A 23970-nucleotide genomic window follows, 5' to 3' on the forward strand; every position below is an offset into this window, starting at 1 on the left:
GCTTTCTGATCTACAGTCATCTTGTCACAGTGTCCCATCTCAGTGTCTGACAGTCTGCTTTTGGTCACAGCCAGTTTTTCCATCAACACATTAAATGAACACGAGATTTCTCCAAACAAGGCTGCCACTGGCAAGACTGTGATTTACATTAAGGCAGACTTCCTTAAAAGCAAGCTCAAAAATAAAACTACGAAGAAACAGCTTTGCATCTGTTCCATCGCTCCATTAGGAAAATATTCTAGATGACACCAAGAAAACAGGCATTAAAATAATTTTAAAAAATACAAATGTTTTTTCTGGCTCTCATATCCTTGCCTTGCTCCTCTTCCCAAAAGAAGAGGCTAAGAGATATAAGAATCAAGTCATTCTCCTCCTAAACAGGAGGATTTAACATCGCTTAATACTACTACTCAGCACTACTTAGCTGTAGCCTCAGGGCAACACGTAAGTATTGAGTGCAAAGAACTGTATCTCTTGCAAAGCCTTCCATTCTGTCTTTCCCACTTTGCTGCTTTTCTACAGAAAGAACAGCACAATGCAGTGTGAGATGAAGACCTGCCACTCTCCTGCCACAGCCACTTATCATCTAATTCAGATGCTCGCCTCTGTAGACATTTCCAAACCAAGTCTCCAGACTGGCATTATTTTACCTAGAAATTTAACTACGTAACTTAGCTGGCCACTCATTAAACCAGTCACACAGTAAGCCTTTCTCAATAGGCTGCTGCCTCCTGTTTTTAGCTTTTAATTACAAATGTAACCTTGCACAGGAACAGATCTTCCACTCAAACACAAAAATGCTGTCACTGAGTTCAGTGAGACCAGGACACTGGATTTCCTGCTGCATCTACTGAAAAGACAAGTACACTTGACATGGCTGAATTCCTCAAATACAGTTAATACAGCCTTACATCACCTGAATTTGACCATAAAATCTAGGCTTAAATTAGCTTCAAAGAATGACAGAAAAATGCAAAACAAAAGGGCAAGGCAGCAATGATGTTTCAAAGCTTTGACTTTTACTGCCCAGCAGCAGATGTTTGGATGCTGCCAGCAATCTGACTTCCCTTTATGCAGGATGAGTGCCTTTGTGTGGGAACGACCTGGTGATTTGGAACACTAGACATTCATAAAACTGTTTGGCAGGTGATCATTCCTCCCTCTTGCCCAGTGGGGAGGAAAACCAAATCTTTTTTACTGGATCTGTCCATGCTCACACACATTGGCATGACTCCTACTGGCTACCAGGTAAGTGGCACAGTTTGACTATGCATGTCCCAGCTACTTTTGAGTGCAGCACAGATCTCCTCCTCCTTCCTCATCCAGTGAAACTGCCTGCAGTCCAGGCACTTTCCTCTCTTTCCTCATGTGTGCCACACCACAGTCACAGGCAAAAGTCACATCCTTCTGGGCTCATTTTGTAGTAAGAATCTGTTTTCCAGCATCTACAACCCTCACCTGAAGCCTCTTTAAGTATCTTACATCAAAATGGACTTGAACTGCTAGGTATGCAGACAATTATATACCATGCCTGTACCAAGTGGTTTGCTCAGTGGTTTGACCAAGGTGAAGGCAGGACAAGACAAGAAGGGAAATACCAAGGGCAAGAAACTGTGAACTAATACTAGAACGCCAGGGAAAAGAAAGCTGCTTGCTGAGGAAATACTAGCTCTGTATTTCTTTCTACCTCTCTTTTTCTTTCTCTTAATTTTTTTTTAGTAATGCTGCCCATTGTAGTAGTATTTATGGATCCTCCACTGAGAATAGGTTGGCAAATGGGTGACTTTTACCTGGATTTCTCTATACTCCTGGGCAGTCAGCCATGAGAACAAAAGAAATCACTCATTTCCATTAGTGGCTGGCAGTGAGACTACATCCCCTTCTTCTGGATTTAGACTTCACTCTAGCAATCTAGTAATTTGTGACTGCCAGAGCTTAATTACTGCAGTAACATGAAACTGCAAAACTTACAAAACCTAAGTATGAAAGGCAACAGCTGGTTGCTGGACTACAGGCACACCCACAAGTGTGCTGTCCCAAAACTCTGCTCCTGCCAGGGTGGAAACCTTCCAGAGTGACTGCAGTGGCACGGCCCAGATGCAGCAGTGTGATTGTTCAGGTCAGAAAACACACACGACCTGGCTGAATTGCAGGCCCTCTCACTCTCCAGCATAATCTTCTTAGGCACTGAGAGAAATGACACACTTCACAGCCATCTTCAGAAGCTGCTGAATGTTTGGATGGTAAGCCCCAGCCAGCTAAATACTCAAACCTGTCATAAGGGCCGTAGAGTCATGTTTCCATCAAGTTACATGGAGGCTTTGGGAAGGACACCGTGATCTGATTCAGACAAACCTATTTAAATTAAAAAACAACCCAGAAACACAGGGTGCAGAGGTGAGAAGTACACAGACCTAGGGAACATGCTAAGGATGCAATGGATTTGAATAGGAATGGGATAGAAGGAATACAGAGAACACAGCTGCACAAAGCAAAGACACTTCTGCATCTGCACTGTTGTGCTCACTTATGGTCATCCTTGTTTGAAAGCAGTAGCAGTGAAATAAAAAAGAATTCTGGGTGATGGAAGTTATGCCTCTGAGAAACTTCCATTTTAAAGAAATTGAAAAAATAAGGTTGATCAGCATGAAGAAAAAACGAATAAAAGGAAACATGATACAGGAATACAAAAATTGCTGTAGAGAGTAACACTGGGCACCAATTGCTAATTTATTCCTGTAATTCACAAGGATGTATTCAACACAATTAACGTTTAAAACAGATGAAAAAGAGTATTCACCTAACTAACCTGAAAAAATCACTGTTAAAAACATGACAGCAGACGTAAGAAAAGATGGCTATTTACCCAGGAGAGTAAGAACATCCACAGTCAGTTAGGAAATACATAAAGGACTGCACTACTTCACCACTGAGAATCCCTTCTTGCTTGTAAATTGCAATTTCTGCTTTGCTTTTAAAAAAATATCTTGCTTGTAGGACCAAGAAGTGGACCGGGCAACCCCTCTAAGGCCTTTCCTAGCCTGCTAATTGTAAAGAAAGAATATTTTTCTGTTTTCCTCTCACTATCTCTTCTTACATCTTCTTGCTCCCCTTTTTGGCTTGCTAAATCTTACACTCTGCTATTAAAAGACCTATAGAAATGAGAGTGAAATCTCTGAAATACATCCCTTTTGTTATGTCCCACTGGTTTCAGACTAGAATTGCTCTTCCCAAATCCATTGGGAAAGATTAAAAAATTAAAAAAGCCTTCAGTGAATTCACTCTTATTTCTACAGCATTCAGTTAAAATGCTACTGGAACAGGACTGCTAGTCAGTCCTTGCAGCAACAGTGGGACATCAGTAGCTGTGGCTGCTGAGTGGAGGCTTTCCACAGCAGTACTCTGTCAAAGCCAGCAAGGATTATATCACTATAAACTTGGTCCTTTATGCCCTGCTATGAACCGTTACAACTTTTGCAGAGCCAGCTTCCTCAGTGTCATGTTCTTTACCTGTGGATCTTGAGTTTTGCTGACACGTTCAATAACAGACCTTTGTTTTTAAAATTCAAAAGCTCAAATTGATGGTACAGGTATAAAGATGGCATTAAAACAGCAGCAAGAGGTGAGAGACATTACTGCAAAATAATCTCTCATGTTGGAGGCAGACATCAGCTGTAGGGTAACTTCCTGACCCTTTTGAGGCAGGATGAATCAGAGTGGGTGTTTGTATGAGGCTTGGTGCTGTACCTGGGTAAGGATGCATACTGCCTTTCCATTCCCTCAAACTGGAGATTGTATGAACTCCCATCTGGACCTTTTCCAGGCACCTGTGGAGAGAAGATTAATTAGAGATGAAGATCAATTATGCAGCCCAGCTACTAACAATGCATCTCAAAATGATAAGCATAATGCTACAACATGCCAAAATCAGCCAAAGAAAGGCAGAAGCTCAAAGAAGCTCCAAATCTCATACATAATCTCATTACTGTTAACAAGCAAGGCTTCTGTAGCAAAGAAGCTTTTAGAACAGGTAGAATCTTCACAGCTTTTTCCATGACTGCTTGCTATCTGGGATATTCTCTCTCCTTCCCTTGCTGGCCTTCCTCCTAGAATTCAGTAATGTGAGGATGTAATCTAATTAAGCACACCCCTTCTTAATCCAGTGGTGCAACCACTTAAATCAAAGCTAGCATCTTAGTACCAAGTTTGCTGTTTTTTCTCCACTTGTGTGTTTTGCTCATATATAAAACATGATATTAACAGGCTTTGCTTTCATTCTTAACACAAATGCAGAAACCTTCCGTAACACCACTGCAAAGCTAAGTATCCAGCTGGGAGTTAAGTGCATTTATCACGCTCTGGTGCCATTTCAAAAGTGAAGCATTAGTGCACTCAGTCAAAATGCCAGCTCACTACTTGGTTTGTTTTCAAGATGGCAACTGGAGTTGGCTGGAGAGTGCAATTCTATCAGGAAGGCTCCAACTGGGGTACAAAAACGGTGAACTTCAATGCTTTTAGCACACAGGAGCTCTCCTAATTTCACTCACTCAATGCCTGCTGATGGCCCAAAGTGTTAAGAGCCTTGTTAAAATGGAGCTATTAGTCTTTTCCTCCATAAATGCAGGAGGCTCTGACTGCCTTCAGAGTTTCCTACATTAGTATGTATTCCTATTCTGGTGCTGCTAGAATCAGCAGTTTTATAAAGCAATATACTAAGAGGCCATTTAAAATCCCCTTCCTCTTTCACAGATTAATAGCAGAAGGGAAGATTTAATGCCTTTTCAAATGTTTTTTTACAATTCATTAAAAAGAAAAGAATAAATCACACCAAACTTTTGGCAAACGACTGATTATGAAAAGAGAAAACAAACAAAAATGAACATGTTTTTTTTTCACATTCTACAGGTTAGACTACATTTCTGTCAGACCTGTAATTTATGCATAATATGCTATTTTCACTGAAGAGATGTATGAGCTTCTACAGTGGGAAAGGTTCTGCACTCCAGTATAGTAAGTCTTATCTACCTTTACATAGCATTTCTCCTTACAACCTCTTGTGGACCCGTTATATAAGCCAACTTTAATACAAAGAGAGGCACTATCCCTGGGAACTGCTAGGCAAGCTTGGGAATTATTCTAGGCAAGGTTATGTACCTTGCCACTCACTGAACATTCAAGATACTACTAAGTTAAAATAATTATTTAGCACAAGCCTCTCACTAAATATTTGACTCAATCCAGAAAGGAGTCCACAGAACTGAGGGCCAGAAGAACAAACTCACGCTTTAGCAGTGCCTGACTTTGGACGAGAGAAAATAACAACAATTGCCCAACATTTCAAAAAGGGAGTAGTAGGCTAAATGGATCGTTCATTAATTTTTTTCCACCAGAAAAAATGACATGTAGAGAGAATTCACAGAGTCACTTAGGTGAAGAGTCACAACCACTTTTGGCTGATCATACACTGCTAATTTTATCAGGTTGATCATTTCCCTTAATTCACCAGGTATGCCATTGAGAGAAGAGTCTCCAGATTTCTGCTGGTTTCTGAAGAAGAACGAAGGGAAAAGAAGTGAATGTATAATTTGGTTCACTCAGCACAAAAACCAAGTAGCATTCGGTCTGCCTGCATGGCTGTAGATAGGCTATTAATTATGTGCAGCAGCAAGATGTTCATGAGCTAAAGGATGTGCCTGGTAACTCTGTGCATTCGCAACCCTGTGCAAGTTTCCTGGTGATCGTTCTCACACCTAGCAGGAGGAACAGCAGCCAGTCAACCTGCAAACGCGGATTCAGAATAGAGCCAGCACCGAGCAGCAATCCCCAAAATGATGCCAGTCACCAGAAAGTAAAAACCATTTACATCACAAGGCCTTTTCACAGCCTGAAAACATCCTTTTCCTGATGGTTTCCTACAGATCAAATAAAAGGCAGTACCCCCTGCCAGGTCTGTTTGTATATATGACTTGAGAGACAGTTGCCATAGAAACACCCTGCCCGTGGATACACAATTTTGCTAATTTGGATCTATCGAGTGGCTGAGTCTCCACACCCTATATAAAACCCCCAACGCACTGCAAAAGCTTGCTCTGGCTCTGTGTGGCTAATTAAAGGTTCAGCCATTTCTTCCCCTTTCCCTTCTCCATCTGTCCATGCCACAGATCATTACTCAGCCACCAACAAAATGTTGCCTGAAATAAAATACTACCCTGATGAAAAGGGAAGATGTGGGAATGGAAACACCTCCTTTTTATAAGTTATTTATGTTTCTGAAGTAGACAAAGCAAAGGGTTTCTTGCTGTATTTTACAATAAACTAAGATAAAAACAGATGTGGAAGGTACTAATTAACAAGATCAAAATATTCCAGCTTCTCCTCCTTCCCTGAAACAGGACGTGTGCAGCTGGCCCTCAGACCTGGCGCAGAGGTTTTAACTGCATAGTTAATAATCACAAAATAATTAGACAAACACTAACCTTAATAAAAAAGGATTAAAACCTGGAAGTCCTATCAAAACCAAATAGGTGATGACCACAAGGTGACCAGTGAGGTGTGGGAGCTGATGGAAGATGCTCACCGTCTCCTTGTACTCCCAGCTGAGTCTGGAAGAGCTTTGGGGACCAACATCCCAATCAGTAAAGAGAGAATGTGGCAGATGAAATATGCATTTCACAAATGTATGGTAATGCACAAGAGAAAGAATGATCAAAAACATGCTCCTATATTTTTAGGGTTTAAATTAACAACATCAACTTAAATAAGAGACATCATTATGAAGAGATCATCTCTTAGTCTGGAGCGGCCTCAACTAACAAGCAAAACATGAATATGCAAAAATAATGGGGTAGAGATAAACACAGAAACAGCCATCATCCCATCAGTGCAATTAAAGCAGCAGCATGCTTAAATTGAGGAAAGCAAATGCTATCTTTATCAAAACCAACAACAAACAATTCATGAAACTTAACTATTGCAGAGCATTGGTATGGCCAAGCCCTTTATAGAATGGAAAATTAATCAGGATACACCTATGAATCAAACAACTAGCATCAGGTAAGCAGAAGACAGTAAAGCCTTGGACAGGTTCAAGAGAGGCAAAGTCTGGAAGAGGCAACCATTCCCTGAAAGGGAGAGCAAGCAGATACATCTATACCAGCAGGTTATTCTCCTAATTATCTCATCAGAAATCACTATGAATTATTTGAAACACATAGCAGTGGTCACACTTGGAGAAGAGGTATCAGACAAACAGACAAGACTTTACATCCATGTAATTCAATGCCTTCATGACCTGGATTTTCCATATGCCAGAAACCCATTTTTTTTCTACATAGCTAGCTGCTGAAGTTTTTTATCTGGCGGTGTTTTTGTTTTTGTTTTTTTTTTTTTTTTTTACCCCAGATAATTTCCATTAGCAAACAAGATTTCTGCAATAGAAATGTGTCACATCAGAAAAAAAACTCTGACACCTCTGCATCTTTAATCATATCTGCTAGTCCCAGTGGCAGAACAAGGATGGGGGAAGTGCAGACTGAAGAGCAGTGTGGGCACCACACACTGTTTTCCTCTCTCCAGGTCCACAGCCTTCAGCAGGGGACCAATGTAAAGGGTCAAAATGCAGAGAGGAATTAGTGCAGGCTGAAGCTCCCTCCACTTCCCTCAGCAAATGGAATCCACATTTATTCCAATATAAAAAAAAGTGTAGAAAGATTCGTAGTTTCATATTTCACATGCAGATCCAAAACAGACAGAAAGGGAAAGCACCTGTAAAGGAAAAGGGAAAACAAAAGCTGTGCGGGTGTCAGTGCAAGCTATGTCCCTGGCAAGCATGGTACCTGCCGGGCACTTTGAGGATTTTCCTAATACATGGAAGAGATAAGCTAGTAGCAAACATCTCTAACCTGCCAATTCTCCCTAGGAAAAATTAACAGGAAAAAAAAATTAAAACGGTGATATGAAAATGTCAGGGACAAACAGCTGAGAGTATTCAAATATTTGCAAATAAATTACAAGGCATCAGTAGAGTATATCTGCAGTCAGGTATCTTGGAATAAGTCTAGGAGTTGCCTACCGGAAAATTCATGGGTGCAGAAGACCCATTCTTTAAGAGCTCAGAAAAGGATCTACTTCATCCTGAAACTTGAAAATAGCCTGAAAACTGTGCCAAAAAGTGCAAGAGGACATGTTTTTTTCTGGAAGACACTGCATTTCAGTCCTCCTTACCTGCCTTACACTGCCTTCCTCCTTTGTTAAAGGCTAAAAGAGTAGCTGCTAGCAGGAAAGCCACTCTTGTCCCTTTCACTTGGATCAAGGTGTTTGGGATTGGACAGCCATTGCAGTATGAACAATGATAACTACAGCAATCTTTGTAAAAAGTTTAAATTTCATGAAGCCAGAATCAACCTTTCTTGTCCATTCACAGAGAGCTCAAGGTGAGAGCTACCACACTGCAAATGGAAGCAAGGAGTCACTCTTCACCCCTACAAGTGTAGACATATTTGGCAGGACCGCATGTTTTGTCCTGGGGCTCTGCCTCCTCTCACAAATTCCCACCTGAGCTACTCCAGGTCTGTCCAGTGTGAAGTCAGCATGCTGAAGACCCAAGATCATGGGTACTGCTCATAAGAAAAAAGAAAGATGCAGAACCATTTTCAGGGTGGTTGTCTGAGACATGTGCAGTCACCATTCCCTCTCCTTCAGGTATTTTATTTAGAGCTGCATACAGAAAACTTTGATGATCGTTGCAAAGGTCAGTTTGCTAAAAAAAAAAAAAATGTTTAAAGCTTCTTAACTAGCTACATAAAAACTACAGCTCAGTCAGGAGTTTCACACTTAAAAAGGAATAATACACAGTTCCTGTTAAATTCAGGCTTATTAATTTTTTTCAGTTATATGCTAAACACCTCCTTCACCTGTTTAATTTTTTTTAACCCTTTGTTTTCCCCACTTCTGAACAATAAGCCTCCTTCATACATTTCAATCATCATTAAGATCAGAAAGAAAATGAAGAGTGTGTGCTGCACACTAGATAAGCAGCAGAACTTCATCAAGGGTGATGTCATTTTAGTTACACTCTTGTAAACCCCGTGCAAAACACTCCACTTGAGTCATATCTGACTTCCATAAAATTATGGGAAATCAGAAAGACCTCATGATGACAGAAGTCATTGGACTCAACTTTTTCTCTTATTCAGTGTGTACACTCAGGAAAGTCACTTTAGCTTGTGGTTTCTGTCCCATTAAAAATGGCATGATTTTGTATGAGGGGTATGCACTAAAAGACAGGAGCCATCCTAGAAAGGCTGCAGAGTGAGGCCTGTGCTCTACCATCACCCAGATGCTTTGAAAATGCCACCCAGTTCTGCTTTTTGCCTGAAAGTCTGTGTATAAACATGGTGCATAGAACTGCTGCATTGCTTAGTACATTTTTCAGTAGTCTTGTGATCATCCGCTAAAGGACTTGATTCAGATGATGGTTTGACCTCTGTTCTCAAAGCTCTTCTTTTGTCTGTGAGCGTTTCTAATCACATGGGTTGAGATTCAGCATGCCAAAAAGAGCTGTGGTATAACGGAATTTGCCCTTTAACCTTCAGGTCTCCCCTCTGCTGAGACACAGTTGGGTTTTGTTTTCAATTAAGTGAAAACTGAAGAAAACCTGAGAGAGGTAAAAGTGGATTTGTTCCCCACCCTGATCTCAACATTTGATACCCAGGTGAAACATCAAAATTCACCCATTTGATTTTTTGCATTTCAACAGTCTGACTGGTTCTAGGGACCTCAAGCGAAATTTAAAAGCACTCTTTGACTCACTAGCACTTTCTTCAGCTGTTAAAACAGAGGTGTGCTACATAAGGCAGTGAATTGGATATTCCATGTGAAATGGAGGAAGCTGATCGAATGTTTTTTCTTAATTCCATACTGCTGTGATAGCCTAATTACCCTGCCCCCCCAAGACCTCCAGCATTTCCACAGAAAACATGTTTTCTTACACCCTGCTTTTATATGTTTTGCATCAGAAGGTAAAAATTAAAAATTCTACCAGTGTCCACAATTCAAAAGAATTTTCCTGATGTTTTCCTTACATACACAAAGAGGGATGTATTTTGCTTTCCTGGTTTTGCAATGAAAGTTGAAACAGTGATTTTGCGTTATTATAACACTCATCATTTCTCCCTCTAATTTGGATGGTTTTTAATAAAGCTCCATTGATTCCACTGAAAGAAATCCCTCCTGGCAAAAGCAGAACACACACGCTGATTGCTAAATATGCAGCAATTATCATATTCAGCAGCGCACTTTAATATCTTATTTATAGATGTATCTATCTATAATTTGCTTTAATTAAGTTGCATTGATTTTAATGACAGAAGCAGCTCTCACAGAAGACTCTAATGTTATTGCCTGTTAGTACTGCTTCACCATTGTTTGGATATAACAGAACACCTTTAATACTTCTTTTTGATATTCTTGGTGGAACTTTTCTTTGCTAAATTGGCTGCAATGGCACTATAAGGTGATGTTCCATGGGAGCTCTCAAAACCACCTCCACCACTGGAGAGAAAGCACTTTCACCTTCACAAACTTGCTCATAGGACAGTATTCACAAATAAAGAAAGAAGCAGTATCTCCTTAGCAGGTCCTGAGGAACCTTGTGCTTCTGATAGCGCTCCTTTTTACAGACATCTTGGGAGTGTAACTGTTAGAGGTCCTCAAATCACAGTCTGATGCCTTAACATTTGTTTGTTTGTTAATCTTTTTTATTTTCTTGTCAACAGAAAATACAGGGTAAATAATTTGGGACAGTGAATCAATGGAATACTGTGTCCAGTTTTGGGCTCCCCAGTTCAAGAAAAACAGAGAACTGCTAGAGAGAATCCAATGGAGAGCCATGAGGATGATTAGGGGACTTGAGCAGCTCCACTATGAAGTGAGACTGAGATCCCTGGGGCTGTTTAGTCTCAAGAAGAGAAGACCGAGAGGGGATCTCAGCAATGTGTATAAACATTTGAGAGGTGGGTGACAAATGGAGGGGGCTGATCTCTTTTCGGTGGTGCACAATAAGACAAGAAACAACCAGTTCAAGCTTGAACATAGAAGATTTCACCTCAACATGAGGAGAAACTTCTTTACAGTGAGGGTGATGGAGCACTGGAACAGGCTGCCCAGAGAGGTTGTGGAGTGTCCTTCTCTGGACACACTCGAAACCCACCCGGATGCATTCCTGTGTGGACTACCCTAAGTGATCCTGCTTTGGCAGGGGGGCTGGACCAAATGATCTCTTGAGGTCCCTTCCAACCTCTAATGTACTGTGATACTATGATCAACAGATGGCTATAGGTGCCTGTTCACAGCACAATTAGCAAGTGATCTTTGTAGACTCTCAGAAATTCTGATTTCTGGGCTTGTTCACAGGGAACATTGAGCCTTCTTTTTATTAAGCATACACTCACTTTAAGCATGTTGTACTAATCTACTTTGGAGATTGTTCCAAAGAACACCTGATGCTATTACAACTGTGGCTAAGTTTGTCAAAAAACATCCTGAAAAGCTACAGGAAGGTATTGCTACACTTGTTGTAGAGTCTCACAGCCTTGGTTTCTGCTGGGTGCTACCACATACCTTGGCCCTGATTCAGGAAAGCATGCTAAATACTGATGAGGGTGGTTTGTTTTAATTTCAATAGCATTTGATTCCTCTTGGAGGCATTCCCAAAGCCGACACACACCTGCATCTCGCAGTGGCTGTATCTCTTTTTTGGGTGAACATACACAGGAAAAACATTTACATCTCTGTATCCTGAACATATCTTCATATATTGGAACACAGCATTCCAGTGATAATTATATCGGCATCTCCATCTCAGAAGTAACCCCATAAGATACTACTGCTGCACATCAGTTGAGGCTCTATCTCAAAAAGTATTGAGGTAGCTGTATAACATTACTTATGCAGATCTTAATATATCATTCACTACTAGGATTTTTTTTTTCTAAAGTGAAAAGCGTGTGCTAGCTTTTAAAATCACTATCTTCTGGAATACATCAGAACTAATTTTATAAGAATTGTTCATGTTAAAATGCAAGGGCATGACCTCAAAGGAAAAATATCAAAGTACATTTTCAGTTTCTGGTCATAATTTTTCATTCACTGATTATTGCTTAAGTGTTGATTAATAGTTATGTTCATGCTGCTAGAATGCATTTCCCTTGGGTGAGAAAAACATCCTTGTTTAAAGGAAAAAAAGAGATAGTAATCAAACCATCCTTCCTCCTCCCCATAAGAAACACAGACACACACTCGACTCACTGATGATCTTGGTTTTGCTGGTGAGTAGTTCTGAAAATCTTCACTTAAAAATCAGCTGTATGCAATCAGAACACTACTTGGTCAGTCAGACTGATAGGCAATCAAATGCTCTCCTTTTCCCTGTATCACTATACACATCTACACACACACACATATACATGCACACACATAATCATACATACTTACAGTCACTGTCCCTTCTTCATGCAGTGAACATCAGGAACACTGAAGCCAGCAGTGCTCCAGGTTGGAATTAAGCAGGGCTGACTATCTCAGGATTTACTTTTCCTCCTCAGTAATGCCCTACCTCTTGTTCAAGGAGGTGAAACTAATGGTTTATATTTAGAGAGAGCAGAAAATTTTCTATAAAGGCAATAGACTGAGGGAAATACAAACACAGATGGGAACTTTAAAAGGGAAACAGGCTGTTCCCATAACAGTTTAAAAACATGGCAATTGCCTTAGCTTTGTAGAAAACAAGCTCTCAGCATTTGCTGTATCTTGCAATACTAAGCAGAGAGAAAATAGCAAAAACAAGTGAAATAGCAAAAAAAAGTGAAGCCAAAACTGCAAAGTGTTTTTGCACAGCCATACAAAGATAATATTCTGCTTTCTGAACCCTAGCTCCATGATGCCCTGATCCTTAGTGCTGGAAGACCATGGTTTCCTGTGACCATGCAAAATGAGATCATTTCCTGGCCTGTGTCCGTCTCTGTGGGTGGCTTCTTTTTCCATTAAGTTGTATAATATGTTTTGGTTAATTCTACCTCATAATTGTCTTTAATGAGCACCAGATTTGCAACACCCTCACTTACAAATCTATTCTCAGAGTAGAGGCAAAAAGAGGCACTTGAGCTGAGAGCAAAACTTAAATGCAGCAGAACAAAAAAAACTCAGCATTGACTCTTTCTAACTAGAAGGGGGCATTTCAGTTGCTCTTCTACTGCAGCAGACCAATGCAATTAATCTCTTCCCAGCCACTAAAGAGAATAACTTATCACTGTGATGCAATATACAGCATACATAAAACATACATGTGAATACATTTCTAAAGCAGATCTCCTGTAGCTGTTTTATGGTACTGTGCACAAATCCCCCCATGAAACTAGTCCTTTGCCTTAGTCCGTTTGAATCGAAGCTGCTTCGCTCCTGGTCTTGCATTCTTTGCTTCTCTTCTCACTGTAATTAATTTACAAGACTACTTATCCAGATGATTCCTGCTTTTAAATGACAGTCGTCTTTTCTTTTACTCCAGTTCATTGTTGTGTATCATTTTGTCTTGCTATCTGAATACCCAGTTCTCTAAAGCATTTTCTCATTATGTTATCTCCTGATATAAGGCATTTTGAAATACTTCATGAGAGACACTCTATGAAATAAATTGAATTGAATTTTCTCTCAAAGTCAAGCATCTTTCTCTAGCTAAGTCAGCAGAGTTCTTGGCACCAGTGCCAGGGTATAATGGCCATGCTTTGCAGCCCAGCTATGAGCTTGTGCTCTTTTTAGGGAAAATGAAATGACAGTGTCAATACCTGGAAAGCAAAGCAGGGACAGATCAATATTTCCATTTATGCTGAGGATGATAAAACAAAAATGTTTGGGGTATTTTTGAGGTTTTTAACGCACACATTGAGACAATGCGAATCTACCTACACCTGCTGCTGGTGCTGAATGTGTACATGGGGGGTATATGCATGTGTATGTCAGGGAAGAGGGAGGGAAGGGGGAAATAGCAGGGTATGGAACTAAATTGCAGAGTGAGTAGTGGAAATAGACACTGAAAAGCTTCCTGCAGGCAGGCAGCTTCACAGGGGAGAGGGAGCCTTTCATTGTCTATAAAATCATGCCTTGCTGGAGGTCCTCGAGAGTAGAAGGGGTAGTGCCTAGAGGCAGTAAATCTCTCACTGTTGTATTATTACATTCTAAACACTTAGCTACTGTACAATCAGCACACTTCTTCAAGAGAAGAAAACGAAGAAGAAGGGAGAAAATGAACAAAGGGAAGAAGATGGCAATAAAATTGGGAAACAACCCCCTGCCACAGCTCTCCCCCAAGAATACTTCACATCAAAGAAAACCAGCAGACAATAAATTGTCATGGAGTTAAAAGTTAACCTCAACTCCTTCCATTGTGATTTGACACCGCTCTGGAACAGCACTCCTAGAATTTGAATGGTTAGTCTGTAGCACAGGGTATTAAATCCACCTTAATCCTGTTAAAACATAGATGCCACTAAAGAGAGGCACTCCCTCAGTAGCATCATGACAAAAACTCTCCGCACTGCAAACTCAATATGGTTAACAACAACAAAAAATATCCCAAACCTGGATTAATACTGAGTAAACAACATCAGCATAAGCAAGCTTAGAGAAAGGAATTGCTTTCCATATGCTATGGCATCAGGTTGCTCCGGATCTTCAGATACCAGTCTGTAAATGTTACAGACATTATTTCTCCTGCTTGCAACTGCTGTTGGGTGGCGACCTTCTTTGCTTGCTGATACCAATTTAGCAGTTGGTACAGTTTCTCTGTGATTTGGTACTGTCTGTTGTTTGCTGGTACCAGATGGATACCAGATGGGTAACTGTAGGCAATGGTTCCTCTGTGTTCCAGTCCCAAAAATCACTGCCTATAGGGTCAGTCTTGTCAGTTGACTCCTAAATGGCACTTCAAAGCAGCATTCTGAAAAACCTCAACATCTGTTCCTTACTCCTAATGACCTTAAAAAAATGTTGCAGACATACTTTCCTTTAGCCAGGAATTACTGAGCATCTGCAGGAAAAAATACAATCTTGCAGATGCTTGCAGCCATCAAACTCACTTCTTGCTAATGGCAGCTCCAGAAGTCAGCGCCTCAAGTCTGAAAGTCAGTAGTGAATGCAAAGTATAATTGATATATTATTTTCTGTGGTAGGCCCACAATGTAGGAGTTCAGAGATCTTCCAAGGCATTTTTCAAACAGTATTTTCAGCAGTGAGGTGGAAGAACAAGAAAACCTAAAAGTGCCTCTGAAAGGCAGTGGGGATACCTGAGGGCCAAACATAAAGCATGGAGGAAAAGCAATCAAAGAGAGAAAACAATGGAAGAGTTCTACGTGTTAATCTGTGACTGGTCTTTCAAAAGGTTGACCTAGTTGTCAAATTATGGACAGGAGCTGAAAGGTAAGTTAATGGTTCTGAATACTGCCTGCTACAGTTCACTCCTATGTTATTCCATATGACTGCTTCTGTTTCCACGAAAGTGAAAAGAAGTTTATTTAGGACAGCACAGGAGCATTTTGGTAAATTCTCTGTATGTGCTACAGCAGAATCCTGTCTACAGAAAAATACGGTTGACATCAAAGCATGTTCCCCACCCCCTGTCTTGCTTCATGGAGAAGTTATGATAAACAGGTTATGTGTTCCCTAAGGTTACCATGGAAACTCAGTCTTTTCAGGACATCATTTGCAAAGGTAAAATTTGCATTAAAATATGATGGAATTTGATTTTGTGCATGTGTGTGTGAAACTCAAGTGGGGTCATGCCACCACGCAGTATAGCTGTTATTTCCAACCCAGGAGCATATGCTTAAGAGAGAGATCTATTAATCCGTGTAAACACCTCAGTGACCAAATTACAGTTTAATTGCTAACTTGACAGGTATCTTGCTAGCAAATTAAGATAAATACGTTGAAAATTAGCTTTGAATGCAAATGTAAATGTTAATACTGATCCACCGGTGGGTACCATTAGAAGGTATTTTGCTAAATCCCCTATAATCATTGCACAGGAAAGAGTGAATTTAGATTGTCAGAATGACTTTGTTTTGATGATGGCAGGCCAGAGATGGAAGGTACAGGTATGTATGTCACATTATAAATTGTTATCTTATCTTGAAGGAGTTATAAAATTCTGAATTATAGAATATAACTTGATATGACTGTGCTTACCACAACAAAATAATCTTGGGAATCTCCTCACCTTGGTTTGAGTCATATCTTAACTTTAAAGTCATAATTTCACTCTAGGTATCTGCTATTCTGACTTGGAATATCTGACATTGTAAAGCATACACCTGGCCCAGGCCTCCCCAGGGTCCACGTTCCTTGAGAGGAACTGCAGCACTGGTCTTATTTGTGGTCACATGCAGCACTGGTCTTCCTAAATAAGATAACATTATTTGGAATTGTAAGTTTGACACTCACTACTTGCAGCCCATCAAGAAAACAGATGAATGGACTAAAGCCAGAAAAATCTCACAACTGGTGACCAGATACCATTTTAGAAGAGATACCAGAACTTGTCCTCTTGGTAGGTTGCATTCACAACATATACGCTGAATTTAATATACTACTTTATGAAAACTATGCTACTCTGGGACACTGGATTATTCACACACATCTGCCTTGAATAGTAGGACCCCCTTGGAGTCAGGAGGGCTAAAACTCTCATTTCTGCATGGAAGGCAGACATTTCAGTATCACCTGGATTACAGAAGACTCAGTATCTCCTATCCCACAGGACTTAGGACATACAGTTCAGATGGAATGGTTCTACTTACTATTGGGCTACATGAGACTTAACACAGCAGTCAGACCATTTGATGAGGAAAAAGCTGCAAAAACACAGCCAGCAGTATTTGTTGTTCTTGCTTTCTTACTGTTAATAAACACAGTTGCAGAGCAAGTGCCTCAAAACCACTAAAAAATAAATAAAATCAAACCCAGTCCTTCTGATTAAGTTGCACAGTGCTAGTATTTTATCAGACTCCCTTCTGCACTGGGAAATTCCTGCTTACAAATTTCATTTACTAAACAAAGCAAGAACATGAAAAGTTAAAAAAAACCTCCAAAAACACATGTAAACAAAAATGAAGTTGATTACTAGCTTTTGCAGAACTTCTCAAAACTCAGCACATCTAATAGAAGGAACGTGTTCCAGTAGGATCTCATATTGAGTAAGAAGGAAAGCTTTAGTGCTCCTTTTTCTAAGTGTTCTTTAACAGCCAGAGTTGAAAGTTGAATAGAGCTGGCCATGAGCAGAAAAGCCAAACTCATGTACAGCACCAGACTTACAGGGTAAATGGAGTTCTCTTTTCCCCGTATTCTGCACTTCATTTTAATGTAGTCTTGATATTAGATTAGCATCTGCACTACAGACCTTAGACTGGGAACTAATAAAGTTATCTGCCTAATCTCTCCATGTCTGAGTCAGTGACTTTATTTTTCATTTTAAATAATTATAGCAATGTTGCCTGTTTGTTGAGAATAATAGAGCCTTTATATATTCATAGATAATTGCTTATACTCAGCATCCAGTGATACATTCTAATCACTTTTCACACCTTGGCTGTGAAGAAATCTTGCACTTTTTGGTGTTTTTTAACTGCAAGACAACAACATAGCCAGAACACCGACACCCTGACTGCTGAAAGTGTGCCTAGGATGAAATTTAACAAGCAGTTCTGCTAATGTATTTTCCTGTGAGGTATTTCAGCAAAACTCAAGAAGACCCAAGGCCTCCACCTCAGATCTTGTACTGCAATAATGTGGAGTGCTGCAGAGATGTACAATAGAAGAACTCAGTCCAGAAATCAAAAGTAATCAAAAGTCCATTATTTCAGTTGGCTTCTGTCACTCTAACAGCCACAATGACATAGTTGTATTGCTCGACCCAGCTTCTTTGAAGCTTGACCCTGTTCTGTACATGCTGGACAACTGTACCTTTTCCCTCACTGGAGTAATTCTGCTTTCTATTATGTTAAATGATTCAATTCTGCAGTCCTTTGTCAAAACTGCTAACTGTTTTAGTGGGATGTTACCCTTAGCAGGCAGAACTGGACAGTGATCAGCATTTTTAGGAAACGGGGTGCTGTCTGGGACAACAGTAGCTAGGCAACAGTTTGGATCGTCAGTATTTTTTATAGAAAAGATTTCTTTTCAATCAACAACACACTGAACAACAACATAACCCAGGGAGATTAAGCTGTGAGAATTCAAAAAGAAGTCAACTATGTCAGCATCTACTTGATAAATGCACCAGATACCTGGTAGTAAAGGCAGAATCTTGTGGCTAAGAAAGGGTCAAGTCTGATGCCTGATCTAATAAATACCTAAGTACAAGCTTAGTTTCATGACAGGACAGACTTGTCTTGTGATTAAAAAATGAGGGTTGTTGTAACTGGGGCCCCTTGCCAAAAGTTGAAGCAGGTCTCTTACCACTGGCCTGAGGAAAAGGAGCTCAATTTTAAAAGGAAACCTACTTTTCCCCCCCATGTAGATAGACCCACGAACAGCTGTATTTGATTCGATGGTATGTGGAGCACTGACTTGCTAGGGGTCAGGACAAAGCTGTCATGAAGAAGCACATCTTACTGAGGGTAAGGGAAGGGTCCAAGTGCAAAACAACCAACACGAGGTGTGTTGTAAAAATATCAATCCAATTCCACCTTCCTCACTTCTTGGTGGCCTGAGATTGGACAGAGTATGTGCACACATGCTCAGGGAAAGCAGCCATGCAGTCACCTATCTATGGAGCAAGTGAAAAGTAGACAAAACTGCTAAAGCCTGTACTGGCAGAAGCTTGCCAAAATGGAAGCAAATTGCAAAGACCCAGATACCTTGCTACTCAGAACCACAGTGAAGCCAAGTATCTGTGTCCGTTCAAGCGTGCCACAAAGTTTAAAAGCTGCAAAGCTGTGTTCTATGTGCACAAATACAGTAACTGTTCGGCATACTATAGAGCATGGATTACTTGTTCACAAACTCCATTCGTCAATACAATTACCACTTAAGAGTTTTATTTCTCTCCTCCCCAAGCATACTGGAAAATTAGGAAAAATACACTCAACAGAAAACCTCTAGGGCTCTTTGTATTATATCAACATGATCTGTGGCAGCTGTCATGATCTCTGTGATACCCCAACTGAAATTCTCCATTTGGGCACCATCAGAAGAACCTCTTCTAACTGCAGAGGACGTGACTGCTGGCACATGTGCTAATATGTGAGCCTGCAAGGCAGCCCTGCAGCACCACATGTTTTTGTCTGATTTCCTTCAACTACTTGTATGAAGTAAGAGAAATGCCTAATCTTTGCCCTCCTCAGAAGCACTCCCCTGCATTGAAATCCAACAAAAAGTAGCTGTGTGATGAGCTACCTTGTGGAATAGGTGGTGTGATGTATTTCTGGAATTCACATAACAGTACCAAGTGGATTTTGATGAAATGACATATGGCACCAGAACTGTTTCCCTTGGTAAATAAGAGTATGTACATAGATTTAGCATGAAGACACAAGCATTTCAGACTCCCCTTTGGTTCAGATAGTCTATGCCAAACTCAAACTTTGTGTAAGTAGGAATGACTCCAAATAAGTTATAAGAGCCACTCTTTATTACTAGTATTAATGGAATTGAATTTGGCTCTTCCTGCATGTGCCATTTGCAAGAGTTTATTTTTCACATGAGGCTTGGCAGGGATTTCTCCAAAATATTTTCTCCCCAAAACCCACCCCCAAAAGGCAGCCTGTAAATTTCAAAATCCCTCTGCTTACTTTGAATAGCTCTTTAGAATATTCCCTGATCTGAAACGTTCATTATACAGAGATCAGTAGTGACCATAAAAAGTTCTTGACTGGCAAGTTAATCACATTACCTCATAAAATGTTTTACATGTTCTCTTAATCAATATTTTAATAACATACGCACAAATACTTCCGATCCATGGTTTTACTTTTTACTTTAAGTAAGTTACTGCACTTAAATATTTTTTCCATGTTTTCTACTAACAGTCTGTGGGCTCTGCAAGGCTGGAATTCTCAGCAGTTTCTGCTACATGGTTTCACATATTACATTAAATTGTCAGCTTCTCCCATTGCACTAGAAGACAGGAATGTTATTATTCTAGAAGTTGGAATTTTGGTTTCTAACCATGGTCCAACACAAACGTCTCTGCATTTTGGGAACCTGACCTATTTGAAATGTAACATCCTGAATGTGGAATTAATTGATCATAAAAGGTACAAACAGCTCTTATTCATCCTGAAGCAAGCGTAGAACCCTTTGACACATTATGGAAAAATAATGCAGTTCTTAACGCTCCCTTTTTTGTTCTGGTTGATTTTTAGGCTTGGATCCCTGCCAGGCATACAATAAAGTACTTGGCCTTTAACACAGGCAGGCATGATTCTTCTTTCATCCTGTCAACTGGGAACTGACAAAACTCAGTACATTACAGGTTTGTTTCAAATGAATGTTCACAGACTGTATCCAGAGATAGGTTTTCTTATCTCTTTAGGTTATTTATCAGCTTGCAAATCTGTTCTTCAAATAAGGAAACGGCTTTTAGAACCACTTTTCATAAGGTTTGGTACAGTGAAGCTGCTCTGGTCACTAACAGGTGAACTATTTTCAGTGTGGCAAAGCAGCATACAGTCCTCAAACACACACTAAAAAGATAAAGTTTCAAGGATTTACTGCCCCCCTGAAAGAAAGAATTGATGTTTTAAGTAACTGGATTTGTACAAAGTCTGTAAGAGAATCCAAGTAAATCCTCAAATAGATTATTAATTCCTTATTATTTAAATGCCCTTAAATAGAAGTGCATGGGTTTGTCTTGACTGCTCCTTTGTTACTTCTCACGATCTGCTATTAGTCTGTGACTCTTAAAGCCCTGAAAAACAGTGCCCCATAAAAAAGCCCTCAAAATCTTAGAGAGACTAAGTTCTTGAATCTTATTGCTTACATACCTCTCTCAGGGTCTGACTGATACTACAGTACCTGACAATACTTCATAAACATACTATATCTCTTTCTGTAGACCCAGGTCAGGATATGTTCATGAGCACTTTCACTATCTAATGCCCTACTAAGACATGAGTATGTATGCACATGCCTAAACCCTGTCTTGAGATGATACTTCTCCATATACTCCAGTTGTCAGAAAAATTTAGGGTAATCTGACATTATACTGACAATAACAGGCATTCATTTGTCCTAGACAACACTTAAACAGTTTATCATCAGCTTGTCTTTCGGTTAGCTAGCTGAGGTTTACTTTAAGCCTTGCAAATTCCCCTATAGAATTTTGTTTATCATTTATTCTGCTTATAAACCTAGGGTGAGAATGGGGGGTGGGAAGGAGTACCAAAGGATACGAAACTCAACAACAAACCAAAGGATGAAGAAACTGGTGAATAATTTCAAAGGATCTGGCTCTATAGCACAGACAGTGTTATATACATGTGTCTGTTTATGGAGACACACTAAACTGAATTATTCAGTTACTTACAAAAAGAAAAAGAACAGACTGCAGGGAAGAGAGAGCAGAATGAAGACGCAAGAGAGCAAAAAATTCATCCAGCAACAGATGAGAAGAATAGAGAAGAACTGGAAAATAGATGCAGGGGGGAGGAACAGACGATGAGAGAATAGCAGGCCTATTTGAAATGAATTTTTGACCTTATTTTTAAAACATTTATGGATCCCAATTGCCTGTCATGAGATCATGTTTCCTTACAATGCTAGCTTTTCAGCCGGCTCTGCACTTTAACTTGATTTATCCCACTTAAAAAAAAAAGTAGATTGTTAGAAATACCCCTTCTATTACAAATTCTGTCCCATTACAGTGTCAGCTAAAGGCCGCTTGTCAATGTCAGCTTTATCTGATAGAAATTTGTCTCATGAGTTCTCAGATACTTTTTTGGAGGACAAGACCCAGGGTCCATTTCTGAGGCTGTTGATTTGTGACGGGATAGTGTCTTCTCAAATTATCCTCTGTTATTTCCCAACTTATCTGTATGTTTCATAAGATGGTGGGAAGTGATTACAGCAGCTGCTGTACATCAGAAAGACATCTTATAGGAAAGCTGGCTTAGGTAAAACAGCTGACAAAAGCACAGAAAAAAAGAATCGAGTATTAAAAACACATAGGAAGATCCAGAATCTCCTTTCCAGCTGCAGCTTCCCTGGTGCTGTAACTGCTTGTGGGAAGCAAGAAAACTTATACCAGAAGGCTTGCCTCCTCTTCAGCTGTTGGCTCTTTAAAGACCTGGCATCCTGAAGATTGTGGAGTGGTTTTACTTATTTACAATTATGCAATTAGTATTCACCATGCCTCTTTATTGATGAGTAAAGGTGGGAAAAAATCAGCTGTTTTTCAATCTGTGTGACCACAGCACTGCTGAGGGTCTGCAGCCCAAGGTGAGAAAGATGATGTTGCTTTAAAAAAAAAAATCTTGATGACTCTCCTGCTTTGAGACACGTGTTTCTTTTAAATGTTTTTATTCTATTTTTGTACTTCTTTCCTGTTTGAATGAATTGATGTAACATATGTATTTTAAGCATAAAGCTACATGTAAGAAGAGAAATTTCAGCCAGGAGTCTAAAGAGAGCAAGCTGTGACCACAGTATTTTCCAGACTGAAAGACGGTGCCTATGAAAGCTAGGCTGGATAGATCAATGGATTATGTTGTTGCAGTGCAGAGACCAGAAATCTTTGAAATCTGTAAACCACTTCAACAAGAGGAACTGTTGCAGCAACAGACTTGAGAGTATTAAAGCACTCAAGGTAAACTCTGACTTTTGAGCAAACAGCCATTCTTCAAAACAAAAACATTTAAAAATATTTTGCATTAGAAGGAGAAAAAGAAACAATGCTGGTACCACTGTTATTAATCAGTTCAAGATTGAGATACTTAAAGTTCCCTTTCAGGTGCTTTGATTAAGGACATCTTACCTCACAGGAAAAGCAAAGCTTTGGAAATCAGTAATCTCTGTGCATTATACCTAATAGGAAAGGCTTAGAAAGGATTACCTAGAAGAAACCTTTGTGAATCTTAGGAAACTACACTGGACCATAAATCTCCATCTCCTCTGAGGATTAATAAAGCTTTATCAGTTAAGTAGAAATCCTCAGGCTGCTGAAGAAGGGCTACTAGCCCAGTCTGGGGTCTCTGTCCAGACACCTACCATGCAATAGAATTTCAACAGAAAGATGTATTTGACTGATATTCTCATTTTGGTTCCCAAATTTGGGTCACAAAATTTAAGGCAGTAGATTAAAGTTAACTGCTTTAAGGAAAGAATTATTTTGTTGAAGGTGATACTTCTGGTAACTGGATCAGAATAACATATATGACAACATTTTGGGGGTAAATGAATAAATATATGTGATAATTTATGTAAAAAAAACCCTTTTAACACTGTCTCACTCCAACTGCAATAAAGTCTAGTCTGATATAGGATTTTTTTGCACTATATCAATGACTGAAGATTTCACTACAGCATTCACACTAATAGTTTGGAAGACATTAAAACCAACAATGTTAGTTCAGACTACCAGTACATTTAGATTCTTAAGAGTTTAACATAATTCTGTCTCTTTTTAAACTAAATTCTCAAATGTAGCATACATTGCATCTTACTAAAATTACAATTTTGAATACTGCTTGATTATAATTACTTCTAAAGAGACAGAGCCCAATTCTGAAATCTGCTCAGGTGGAGCTCTTGAGTACCACCATTGTGATCCCATAGACTATAGCTGTTGCATTTAATGCATTCAAAAATCTGGCACTCCTGGATTTATCTCTGACTCTACCACAGGTTACTCCTTGGTAGTGGGGTAGATAACACATCTGTGTGTAGCGTGACTTCTATATATAAAACAGGGAATGTAGCATGTCT

The 23970-nt window shown here is 39.7% G+C and overlaps 1 protein-coding gene across 1 annotated transcript in view; it reads right to left on the minus strand.

Annotated features, from left to right (window-relative positions):
* PARD3B (par-3 family cell polarity regulator beta) overlaps nucleotides 1-23970 on the minus strand; it is a 411926-nt gene that overhangs the window by 21924 nt on the left and 366032 nt on the right. Inside the window, exon 22 of the mRNA XM_054381001.1 lies at nucleotides 3748-3827. Coding sequence (XP_054236976.1) covers nucleotides 3748-3827 — 80 coding nt within the window. The remainder of the gene's footprint in view (nucleotides 1-3747; nucleotides 3828-23970) is intronic.

This window comes from Indicator indicator, chromosome 5 (genome assembly GCF_027791375.1).
Source record: "Indicator indicator isolate 239-I01 chromosome 5, UM_Iind_1.1, whole genome shotgun sequence".
NCBI lineage: Eukaryota > Metazoa > Chordata > Aves > Piciformes > Indicatoridae > Indicator > Indicator indicator.